Source organism: Opisthorchis viverrini (assembly GCF_000715545.1).
Source record: "Opisthorchis viverrini unplaced genomic scaffold opera_v5_255, whole genome shotgun sequence".
In the NCBI taxonomy this organism is placed as follows: domain Eukaryota; kingdom Metazoa; phylum Platyhelminthes; class Trematoda; order Opisthorchiida; family Opisthorchiidae; genus Opisthorchis; species Opisthorchis viverrini.
Genome location: NW_008751911.1, coordinates 303,438 through 316,992, shown reverse-complemented (window position 1 = coordinate 316,992; position 13,555 = coordinate 303,438). Strand labels below are relative to the sequence as shown.

General features: G+C 42.4%; 1 protein-coding gene across 1 annotated transcript; it reads left to right on the top strand.

Moving 5' to 3' along the window:
• Positions 1-6,556: 6,556 nt before the first annotated feature.
• T265_09083 (hypothetical protein) lies at positions 6,557-9,691 on the top strand (the record flags this gene model as incomplete). The annotated part of the gene is made up of 2 exons (XM_009175068.1): positions 6,557-6,941; positions 9,558-9,691. The coding sequence occupies 2 exons, from the start codon at positions 6,557-6,559 to the stop codon at positions 9,689-9,691; spliced, it is 519 nt and encodes a 172-aa protein (XP_009173332.1).
• Between the last annotated feature and the right edge of the window lie 3,864 nt (positions 9,692-13,555).

Sequence of the window (13,555 nt, the reverse complement as noted above, 5' to 3'; positions counted from 1 at the left end):
TTTAAGAGCGTGTTTTTTCTGTGCACATCGGTACATTCCCATGAAGTTTCTGGAGACAAATCTATCCATACATTATTTCTCGTGAGCAAACGCTGAAACAAGCCATCAGAACTTCCTTGCTATCCAGTGATTATCGCCAAATAGGGGGACTACGCTGACGTCATTTGGACCTCAGGAAGACTAGCAAGTTTTGAAGAAGTATCCCAGGTATCAAAAGGAAGTGAGTAAGTGGTTCAACGGGGGCAAAGCAGTGCACTGAGGGCATTGACTCAGATTGTGCACAGACTTCCGGCTACTTAGAAAAAAGTAGTAGTATGTGATCAAAAGTTTAGGCGATCGCAGAATGTTGGGAGGACGACGTAATAGCCATCAAAACAGATGACTCACCACTTGTCGACTGATATCTTCAAGATGATTTTGGTTCGAAGGTGACCATCGAATTAGCATGGTAATGCACCATGGAGAGACCAAACCCAGTTGTCGAAGTCCGAGTTACTTCACATTCTCAACATTACACAGGATCTGGAAACCACTGTCGGTAGTCAAAATCCTAGCCACTTGTGCTGGTACTTCCGCCTCTGAAAAGCAACTTTTTAGCTAAAATAACCAAACATATCCTGAAGTGCGAAGTCTACTATAAGTACGAGGGCACCTTGGCATGAAACGTGACTGGAGATAAGGCCCGCTTTGGTACCGCACTAACTTTACGTGTAAAAGGTGCTAAAAGTACACGGACGGTTCGACACAATCGATACGTGTTTTTAGCCAACTTGCGCCCTACACCTAACGTCATTGTATGCTAACCGCAAGGTAGAAAACTAAGAATACCATTAAGGAACTATGAATGTATGAATGTATGAACGTACACTTTCAGAAAGCGTACGCTTCGGGCTCTTCAGCTAACTTTTCTCCGACCGAATCCAATGAGAACATCACAGTACGAACAATGAGCTTCTGAACAATTGTAGGACAGTCAGTTAGATAAAGGAGACACGAAAACGCTCGTTTGTTAGCTAGATGGAGTGTGCTTAACAGAATTGTCAAGCCACCTTTTACACAGTACGTAGAGTGGCCGTCTCGACTTCTCTGATGTCAGTATAAAGGAAGCGCATCAGTACCTCAATGATAGACTAGGTTTAGCAAGGACACGCTTGAGAGTTCAGACCCAATTTTTGTGTATTACCCACGAGAGAACAGCGCAACCGGTAACTCTGGGTACCGCATCCCCTCACTGCCTGCAGCTAAGGTATATCTTGGTTAATTTAGCACTTAATGCGTCATCATCAACACACTTGTTTAGAGTACTGCAATACGTAGGCACTAGTCAACACCTGAACATCCAAAATAAACTCTGACACTAGAAGAATGGCACCGCCTCCCTTCCTAATTCGGGCCTGTCAGTCTCGTGTTCAGCTGCTCACAAGAGGGTAAAATCTCTCCAGAAACTCTTCGCATGTGCACTACCAAAGATTCCCGACGATTATAAGGCAGTTGTACAGTGCTTCTCAACGCAAACTTTAGCTTTATTGTTTGTTCGGGCCAAAAGTATACAGCACGATACTTACCAGTTTATCAGATCCAACACCGTCCAATTTGTCCTAGAGACAGGAATTCAACCTGGACTTGTAACAGATCACTGTAATATGAACATCCATCCCTCTCTCTTTTCCACTTCCCTTCTTTTCTCACTCTTTGCGTTCCCAACCGTACATTCTTCACATTTGCATGTTAGTCCTTGTTTACTGCAAATTTCTATGCTCCCCACAACTCTACCCACACACTCTAGTCACATACTCTAATCACACATCTAACCTTTTTACGTCATCTTGCTAATCTTGATTTTAGGATTTCCTTGTGCCACATCTTGATTTTTATCGCAGTTGTCTTACTTCCGCAGAACGTTCTTTCAAAATGTTATATATCTAAAGACCCCGTGCAGGAATTTGTAGCGTGGATTAGTTTTCGTACCGTGAGCGTCTGAGTGATAAGGTTGATTACAAAGGGAAATTTCCTCTTAGCAGGATAATTCTTTGGCCTCGTGATGTAGTAAGAATCTTTGCTCATTCCAGCAGGTTAGAGTTCTTGCAATCGGTTGGTTGTAGATCAGTTACAAACCATCTCGCTACACGTACGTAAACCACGCATTTTGATGCATCAAGCTACTTAAAAATCATTCTGTTGCGTTTAGGATGGGGAGCGATACGATGGCCCTCTGATGGGAACATTCATAATGCACAATTAGTTTCTTTCTTTTTTTCTTTCAACAGCTATGCAGGAAACGCGTATATTTATGAATTTAACCATCAATAAGATGCTGGAAAATAAACGAAGACTGCTAGTGCTTCGTGCTCAGTTCCAAACAGGGCGGACATTTATAATCACTAACTTCTTCAACGTCCACCTCGAAACCGAAATATGGGTGATTGCCTAGTGTCAACGCAATAATCTATGGCCAGCGGACGTCTCTCAGTAGTTGATACTGGCTTTTTGTTTGTAAACTGACGGCTACGTGATTTACGCCTTATCTTGTGCATTGGGTATCTTGGCCTGCTTTTAGTCATGTTTTTCAAGAGACGGTGGTATGTTCCCTCTGCGAAAATTTCAATGCTACTTCAGGTGAATTGAAAATGACAAGGTCCGCTGAAATATCTGTTCCTGGAGGGTAATGAGCTTCGGACAAATCGAACTGAGTCATTTTTGTTTGCGAGGTTTGGAAATTGCGCTCCGAGAGACCGCTAGTTCCATTTTAAGATTTGAAGCAGCTAATGACCGAGTCCTAATAATTTGATGGCTGTGCATTTCGGTAAAACGCTTTGGATATCAATTCCGCAGGAGAATGGTTTCGAGAAATTCCACTCGTTTAGTTCATCAGGAGCATTGGTGCTTCTTACCCTGTTGAACAATATCTTACATAGGCATTTCTACGTTCTGGTGGTGCACAAATTAGCAAGCAAATATACTGACCTCTTTAGTTTGTTCCACCGTAGCTAGTTCGGATTATCGTGCGTAGTCCAAATGTGCGCGGACTGACGATGTCTCCTCGAAGGGTGACCAAACTTATGTACGCTAACTGCTACGCTGGGTGGAGAGAATAACAGCGACTTGACCAACAACAGATAAAGGCATCTGACTAACCAATATTTTGACATGTTGTCCATGTTTAAGCTCATCAGCGCTTGTAATTGTTCTGATTGTCGACAAAAGTCGTTTAGGGACTAGTTGCACTTGATGTGCCGTATGGACTGTTGCCGACCAATAAAAAATGACTCTTCAAGAGCATCTGCCAAGAAGCCATTCATCACAACACTCCTTATAGCCTTTACTGTTGTGCATTGACACCGTAACTATTCACCGCTCAATGCGCCATAGAAATTTAACTACGAAGTCATCAAGGGGTGTTCAAAAATTTGTTCGAACAAGCACCACTCAAGGTGGAATTGTTAACTCGCATCCGATGTACTGACTGGCAAAACATAATGCCGCAAAATCAAACAGATAGAGAGGTTCAGACCCATATCTGATTGCAACATATCAGTTAGAAAGAAACCGCTATTTTGTTCAGTAATGAACTATGACAGTGAGTTCAGGACGACTGAGGACCAGCGTGTCCCATTTTAACAGATAAATCAAATCAAATGACATAAATCAGCTAATGTAGGCTTGTACTTTCTCCAATCGAGACTCAGCCCTTTAAATAGAGCCAAATTATGCTGAAAACTAAAATACATTTGCAACTGTCTTTTCCCTTTCAAAGTCTTCAGCACTTTGCATCTCCTAAATCTTTAGGAAAACTCAATTTTCCGTTTTTCATTTGTAAAATACGCCAATCAGCCACGGGTGGTTTGCCTCTATTATGTTGTCAGCATGAGGTAGTTTGAACATTGGTCCTCTAAGTTGAGTTGCTCTATTCTGGGGAAAAGGAGAATCACTGGGAAAGGAGAATCCTTCTGTCCGTCCTACGAATCTTCAAGGGATTTGACCTCGATTACCCCCTCCGGTTAGTAGTTTGAACTCACCAACTATTGTGCCACGAGCGGTCGATTGGAAGTGTGACTAAATGCAACTTGGACTGGATATGGAGTCACCCAACCCTCAGTCAAGGGATCCACATCACCTTATGATATGTTGAGTGAATGAAATGCATCTAGAAGGGATAAAATAGCGCACTTTTTCACAAAGGAAACTACTCCAAACGTTACTGAAAACCCTTCGACTATTCTTCCATCGCACAGGTCACGCGATTCGGTTTGAAACGGTTCCAAGCAGAAGACTAATATTATCTGTGGTAAATTTTTCGATTTCGTGAGAACGGTAGACACAATTCATGTGATAACACGCTCCTACCTAAATGATAGAGACCGAAAGGTTGCGAATTCGAATTTCCCAGGAAATTATTGGCATGCACCCTACTTATTATTCATCTCATAAACAAATCTGCGGTGCAGCGCTTAGCGGCTTTTCAAAGGGAGAGCGAATAAATATTAATTCCACTCAAACCCGGACCTGCGTTATATGTGTGTACAAATTGCGACCTACAAGAAAGTCATAAATAAGAAAATCTGAAACTCAAAATTTCGGGAACCTCAGGCTACTATTCGGGATGGAGTGGACATACAGTTGACAAAAGTTTAAAATTAGAACGTTTCTTTCTCGGCAAGAAAGGTTATATGTGTACAACCTCGCTGAACAGTCGGATGGTACCGATGAAGTCTGATGTCTCAGTGTGTCTCCGGTGGTGTATAAGCGAGGATTAGGCGAAATACCGTTTCAAAAGGCCAGACTCTCTTCCACTACCGACCAGTTACCAAATGGACACGTGGACCCTATTAACCAAATTCTATCTAGAAAAGTTCACCGTTTTACAGGGAAAACAAAACATTCCAGCCAATCCGATATTGACATTTACGAAGGGGACTGTCGTGTGTTGACGGTTCAAAAGTAATCGTGTCACCGACGTCACTAGCGTCACAAGCGCTCAGATGAACATTATCTGGATGACTCGGAGGATCACGCTCAAAAATAAGCCTTGCCTGACGTGTATAAGTTTACTTTCAGCTACTCCAACATCCAGATCACGAGATCTGATTGTTTACCGGAGTACCTAGGACTGTAAGCTAAACACCCTGGATGGAAGTCTGGAAATGCTTGCTTTCTGCGAAGCGACACTGTTGAGAGCACGGCGACCTAAAATTTAATACGGCGCTATTGATTGAAGTTTTTCGACTACCGTAAAGCTAAACATCAGCCATTCCTTTTCTCATACCAATATGTCGTTTGATGTAAGTAACTCGTTATTAAATAGAACTTGTCTGCCGCGTATAGACGTTGAATGATTTACACCTGTGACTGGTTAACGTAGTTTCAAGTGTCTACAGTTCACAAGTTTTGTCCTCTGAATGTTCTTCTGAGATATATCAAATATATCAGACGTTTCAAATACCGTTTTTTCCAGGTCAGTTTACCTTACATACCGTTTCTTTTCGTAGAACAGACGTTCGCAACCTTTCGCTCAGCGGGTGGTCCACGGTGAACGCATTCTCCTGGTACTCATTCAGTCTAGTTTCCTAAGCTTGCCTGCTTCAGGCACTGAATATGAAAGCTGCTAAATTACAAATATTCCCACAAGAGAGAGAGAGTTTAGATCCAAATCTTTGCACAAAATAGTGCTGATGTAACTTTTAAACAAGATTCACAAATGAACCGAATAAATACTCTATAACAGTAGTTGTTGGGTAAGGCTTGAAAATAAAATGGCAAGAAAATGATGTTGCTTCACGTCTGTGAAAGAGTCAAGAATAGCTTAGTGGAGTAAGTTCATAGTTATGGACCTAAAATAAGACTCACGCCATCACTCGGCACGAACTGTCAGCGATATTTCTGGGGTTTACAGAGTTTTAAGACCTAACTAAGCCTTCCATCTAGGCCTTAAACTCCACGCGCGCACATAAGGTCACATATCTGACAAGAATTCCCAAACTAGCAGACAATAGGTGTAGCGGTTCCACGGTCTTTTGCGTGGTTGAATACTCGTTCATATAATATAAAACTGCGCGGTGTTTCATATCAGATGTGAACAGCAGAATGGTGGAGGTTTCGGGAGGCGAAGCTGACGGTTTTTCTGTAGTAGCCGGTTCAACATTGATGGTTTGTGGAGTTTATCAGAATAGCTGTATTTGTGAGCGAGGCTTATTCGTGTAGATGAAGGATAACATCATCACAAAATGCATAGAGAGCTAGTTGTTCACAACGATGATCCAACAGCAGTCTTTTCTACGTCGCACCACAACGAATCATGTACTAAGATCGGCACTGTCAGGAAATGACGATGTATTGCCACAATCAGCACATGGATTACTGTTGACCTGAATACACTGGTCGTTAGCGTTTCGAATGAATCCAGCCCTAGGCCGATTACACTCAGCTGACCTGGAACAGTAGAAGTGACAAATCGGTTATTTAACACGTAGCTAGATTGCTTGTTGGTGGTTCTCTTGACAAGCAGGCAGTTGGTAAAAACGAATAGTCAGTTGAGTGGCACCGAGATAACCGATACGAAATGCCGGAACATTTGAATGATTCGGACACACCTGTAGAACACCCGTTAGTGGCAAACACAATTATAAAACAAGCAGAAACAATCGAAAACTTCTCCGATGACCAACGTCCGGAAGTGGAACAATCCGGTTCACCTGAAGAAGCCGATGATTCCTCGGAGATCATCCCGCTGAAAGCGCAGACAGGCTCAGAGGAAAGGCATGTACGTTTCTTTCCTCTCAGTACTCCAACTGGATTTTGGCGAAAGGTTCCGAAAATCGTATTTTTCATTGTTCCGATTTTGCTGGTCACTTTGGGCGTACTGGCGTTTGCAGTCTATGCGAGCGTCACATCGGCTCACTGCAGCTCACCGACCGAGACAGACGAACAGCCTGCAGGAAGCACGAGTAAGTTAACAGGCTGTCCTTGCTACCATCCACAGTTTTTTACAACATCCTTTCATATCCCTTTTTCTGACGTTTGTATATACTGCTTTTCAAGCGGTCAACATTGTAAATGTAGAGTGGAAAGCTGGCTCAATTCGCACTTAAATGTGAAAAAACATACATGCTTCCAGATAGTCATCTGAACTATTCGAGGCGCGTTGTAATTGCCGAACAAAATGTATATTAGGAGTTGACCAATGGTTCATTGGAACTCAGCTGTACAGTTCAACTAAACTATTTAGTCGTATTTACCTGAATCAGTAGCTGCCAAAACTTCAAGCTAACCACACCCTTAAACTGAACCCATCGTCAACAGTGCTGTGGCCTCAACTTGAACAGATTTTCAAAGTATAACAGTGTTCTTGGAAACCTTTTGACCAGCCCGTTCTTGCGTGATACTTCTTCTGACCAACTGCATCCTCCCGTAGCGCCATTTCGTTTGCCTTTACATATTTGCAAGGCGTGTATGCATCAACCGTTATGAGAGGTGTGGCATCGACTTATGGCATCGGAAAATATTTAGCTTTGTTCTTATAAGGTTGCTGCACCGTACGGTTGTTCTGCCTCTAAAGGCGCCCCAGAACTGGAAGTAACTGACACCAAATGTCCGAAGAATCATTTCGGAAACTTTTGATTTTTCTGTTCCTCAAAGTGAATAGTTTTGCTGCGTCATCAAGTCAGTGCCTAAGCTAATCGAGTTTCCGAGCGTGGTCACCAGGCTTGATGACCTAACCAAACGTCAACGAACGAGTGATGAAGGTAGTGGCATGACAGAACCTACTTAATCGAAGTGTTACTACAGTAGGTGGTTACGGTTAACCGATCCATGGACAATAATCAGATTTTCGGAGTTTTTTCCAATTGTTGCATGCAAGTACACGTTATTCTGTTCTATGAACACAAACGACCTTGAGTTTTGTAACACCCTAGTGATTGTAGCGTTAGGGTGTTATTTTGGCTATTTGTGTGTGTGTATTATTGACTTCACCACTTTTGAGTAACTCAATTGAGGTCAGACTAGAATTGGGTAGCGCAATGGTAAAGGGATACCTGCTACTTCCATTGAAAGTGAACATTTACACCTATCTGAAAATTATATAGACGATCACTTCCTTTAATTACTCTTGTTCATAAGGAGAGCTGTGCTTGTCGCAAATAAATCTTTTTTTCTCATTCAAGACCTTCAATGTGGTAATACCTTCGAGCAGACTGTTCTCCAGTCACTGTTTTCCATATATGATGGTCTATTTCACCACTGGTGAATCCAAAGTGGTGGAAACGAAATGATCTGTAAAGAAGTTTTCGTCTTCCTATGCGCAGCATCGCGCGTCCGACACAAATTACCACCAGAACTTGTTTTTAAATTTAAAGATAGCATCGAATGATGACTGTGAAGCCGAAAGACAGGTTAATACAAATATACAAACCTGTAAACAGTTTTTAGACCTGTGGGTGCGGTGTGATTTTGATCTGCAAAATCAAAATGAACGAAAATAATGCTACTCGGACACTGACTTTAGGCCTGGAACCATTTCTTCAGTGGAAGAAGCAGTATACGAGATCCCGTTGATGACGCAGTGATAGTGTATAGTTAGAATTTTGGCGTTAAGTGATTTATACATATAAATTCACGTAGCATCGGTGTTGACAGTGCGCAGGAGACTATCAAAGTGCATGTGAAGTGAAGATAGCACGTTGTGAATCCCCAAGAATAATCCAGTAAGTGTTCGATCTGGTTTGAGATTCATTGTCTTGATGCTGGACGATTGGTCACCTGTCTTCATCGTTTATGTCACCGCCATACACGCGTGCAACTTCTGCGCCCCTGGTGAATATGATATGAGGTTACTGTGTGATTCACATCGCACCAGTGAGTGTCTTTAGTTGCATTCACTAGCTCATCAGTAGATGACGAAATCCACGTAGAAGACACGCGACTCTGCTTCACCCGCTTGAAAACTCGGCTGGTACAAAACAAGTAGTGAGTTGTTTTCAGGTTTAGCAATCGCATGCTTCCATGAGTAATGCTTTCAGATTCAAGAGTCCCAGGTTTACAATTCGTCAGATCCCTTGGTAGCGTTGTTTGAAACTGATGAATAGCAACTATTTTCTCTCGACTAGTCAAATTTCCCGATAGATGTCATCTGTCTCTATGGAGCTATCGAGAGTGGAAATCATCCACAATACTCATGAGTAGGAGAAAAACTGACGCACGATTCCTTAGATATCCGGGAAATACTTCGTCAACTTTGTTCCTGAGATCAACGTTTGTACAAAGTTAGAAGACATTCCTAAGGCACTGGTTATTCTTCCACCGCAAGTGCGTGACAGCTTGAAAGAAATACCAGGCATCGTGTTGCACAAACTTTTTCAATTGCGAATTCCGGCATGTATGACCTGGATGGTCGGTTTTCGTACGCGCACCTGATTGTTACACATGGACTAGGCATCAAGTTGGCAGATGGCGTTGTCCAAAAATGTAGTACCGTTATGCCCACCAAATTCTTTAGATCACGTGGAAGGGTAACACGGAGATTTTGACACCAGCGACGTGGATTCAAGACAGAACCTTTACAGAAAACTTCCCGAGTCCAACATTCGGTCTGGACGAACTGTTCATCACCGGCAGCTGCTGCAACCCAGTTAATCTTGTAAACCGCATACATTCTGGATTCCTTGCTGCTTTTGCGGGAGTGACAACCATCATTTGAAAACCAAGCTAATGGATTGTGCTGATCGGTTCTGGTTTAGTCACACGGCATTCATTGGAATGGTGCGGCACGCCGAATACTTCCTTGTGATCTCTGTTGTTACACTATGTAGTTTTAATCTATATTATAGGGCTGTGAATTATACCCATGGATGGTAAAAGCAGTGTTTGAGAACTGTAATCAGAAGGTGTGATATTCGTTAAGTTGCTAGTCAGGATAAGTTATTTGGCTAATATGACCAAGCCATCGTATTCTTATAAGCAGTTTGGGAGTTGCATTTGCGAAATTTTTTAAACTAGTTGTTTGATATAGTGAATACAAAGATGAATGGACCACTGGGTGCTCTATATCACAGTAACTGGAGATTTAGATAGCAGTATTTTTTGACTTTCGGACCTGCAGTTGCCGCAGATAGTCTTCAGGTGCATCGATAGGTTCAGCTTTAACTGCTCCAACCTCTCGTGTTCTTTCACTCCTGTCATTTCCCAGAGGAATTCAGCTTGTCTGATCGTCTCGCTAACCAGTGCCTTATTATATCGGATGAGATTAGTATGTTGACTGTTTTGCCAAATCTTGGATGGGATGTAGTTTTGTTTTGAAGAAGATAACCCGCACATTGTCTTTGCAGCACGTGCAAAAGTTGAAAAAAGCAATTCAATGCTTCGGAAAAATAGGGCAAACACAAGCCGCCTGAAAGTCGTTCTCTTGATAATGTCTCCTTGACTGAAAACGAGAAGTTCGCAAGCCAGTTTCTGGGCTCGCTTATCAGATCAAGAGCCAACTGAACACTAATTTATGCTTCACTTGGCTATCTAAATAACTGTGTCTGAGTTACGCGAGTGATTAGACGACTTTTTAGAGCTTCTTACCGTTGGAGCACTTGAGAACTATTATTAGTGAGTTTCAAATTAATTGCTCTGTGTAGCAGACGGGTATCCTAATTCTCTTCATCTAATCAAACTTCTGGTAAGTCAGTGAATAAGCTGAGTCATAAAGGTGAAGCCTTTGTTTTGCAACACGGATGATAGTATAGCATATGTGCTGTCAGTAACAAGAGTAGGGGAAATTTACTGCCCTATTTAGGTGAAAGCGGTACGGTAAATAAACCTTGGATAATTTCAAGACTTAAAGATCAGTCCTCTAGGTGAGCTTTCATCTCAGAGTTTTGTGGAACATTTGGTAGACGTTTTGCCCAGACTTCGGTCAATCCCCTAATTCACTCAAATGGCCTTACGAAGATTTTGTGCCAAAAGCTAAGTGTTGCACATCAGTTAGTCTATCGTCTGGTAACCAAACCATTCTGTAACGATGGATACTCAGCTGGTTGAGATCATTGTCCAGTAGGTTAGCTCTTTTGTAAATTTTTTTTGATAAGTTTTTGATTCATCTCTCACAACAAACAGCCAGAGTACGATCAAAGGGAATCCTGGTAACCCACGAATAGGCTGCTGCCGTAGAAATTTGATTTTAGAATCGAGGAAGGGGATCAATTGGAATTCCGGGAATAATATCGTTTAGCGGATAAGCCACATGGACTGAAATGAATTTAATTTTGGATAAACAGGACGGAAACAGTCTACACCGATGGTAGAGCACAATTCCACATTCAGAAAGCATTATCTCCCCTGTTTTCAATGAATGGAGATCAAGAAGAAAATAACTTCAGTCTAGAAAATGCGATAGTCTTGGCATGCCAAAACGCTCACAGCACTCCACAAAAGACTTAGTCAACTGGACTACAGAAGCCGACCTAGTCTATGTGCCACCAAAAACAATGGATCGCCAGATTAGTCGAGCAAAGCAGGAGGAACCCATCTTATGACGTATGAAAAAGGTGGCGAGGTTGGCAACCGCGGAATTGACGGGTCACATTCTATCCAACATAATTTGGAGAGGACATTGTCATTCGAACATTGACTATCCAGGTTGCTAGCCGAATGTTCGACAAACGGAATCAACCATCCAAACAAGACCTATATAAGCAAACGCATAACAGTACACACCGTCTACACCCTGGCCTCTTGTGACGCAACGCCAACTGACTATTCGCTGGTGATGTACACCCGGTGGATGGCGCAGCATTTGCGACCAAACTGTCCAGTTCAGAGAACATAACAACAGTCATCCGAACGATCAAAGTTTTCATAATCCCCCTTTGGCCACATCAGAGGTAGCCATTCAACCAGAAGACGCTCTGAAGTCATTGTTGAGCCAAATATTTCACAGCCCGGCAATCATCCCAGAGCAATAAAAGGCCATATATTAATTGTCCAGCAACACAGGCGTAAATCGTTCTCTTTTATCGTTATCTGCCAACCACTCGTGCATTACGAAAGAATGTGACTGATTCCGAACTCATTCATAAATAATGCCTCCCCAGAAAAGCACTTTCTCTACATTAACTAGCGGGTTTGGAATTTGCGTTGTGATTATAAATGTGGAAGGCTTGAATTATCACCGCATTTCGTTTGCCTATTCAATCAAACTGTCGTCGCCGGGCAAATAGATGCTTAATGTAAATGTGCGCCCACCATACTGTTGTGATTTAGTTGAGTGGCAGAAAAGTTTTGTAGGCATCTATGGTATGACTACAAACCAAAACGTTCATACTGTTGTGTCGCTCCACCTTTTCCCCTCCAGAGATGGACATAAATAATGACAGCTTGATATTGGGTGTTGTATTACTCCGAAATAAAAATGTCTAAAGTGTCATGGCAACCGAAGCACCAAAGGAAAGGGCATGAAATATGAGCAGTGAAAATCAAGCAGTAAAAAACTAAAATGTTGCCATCAAACTGGCCGACATCCCGCTATTAAAGGAATTTCGGACAAGTTAATTTTAAAAAAACGCAGAATGTGTATGGAACCCATGACTTTATTGATCGTATGTACGGGAGACAAAACACAAACTTTAGTTAGTACAGGCAAATGGCAAAAATCAATCCTCTTTAGAGAGTTAGTTATCAACCGTTATTTTCTTTCGTTTGTAAAAGACACTATAGTAGAAATCAACCTAACTCGTCACTAAAAACAAGGTTTTCGACAAACACGTTCATTTACGCACGGATTTGGTTTTGACAGGGGGCTCAGATGAATGAACGTCATCTCTCTGATGGTCTGCTTCAACTGAATGTGCTGCCTAATGTTTCAGATGTTACAATATTTGAGAAACATGAGGAGGCACATTTAGTTAAAGCAGACCAGCACAAACGAAAGGATAGTTGAGTCTCCCATCAAAACAAGATTTTTGCCCAAGTAGGAATAGATGTCAAATTCCGCCAAATTAGGGTTCCAGCAAAGCATAAAGTTGACAGAAACTCGGGACCCGCATCAACAGGTGAACCCCAAGAAGTACAAAACTAGTCGTAGTTTGTCAAAGAATTTTCACCAAACTTCATGATCATCATCAAAGACAGCAACATCAGTGCTAGCACAGATGCTTCACTGCCGTACAACCATAAAGTTCGTTTAGTTATATATATATAATAGTATTAAAAGTCCTACACTGAAGAGAAGAGAAAAAGAGTGGGTGAGGGAGGGGACCTAGTGCTGGCCTATATCAAGCATTCTGAGGTGCCTACACCTCCAACCGCTCAATCAGACAATCTGGAAAGAAACTGACAGCACGAACGCCACTGACATCGATTCGCCGCCATTTCTTGCAACGTCTCCAGCCAAGCACAGACGGGGTCACGGGGACCCCATCCTGGAAGTCTCACCACACCAACAACACACAAACTCTTCGTGATCTCTTTCACGCCTTTCTGCCAAGTCATGTGCTGTCCACCTCGCGGTTTGCGCCATCCTGAAGGAGGCACGGAGAACAACACTCGTCTCGGTAGACGGTGTTTCGGCATGCGTAGC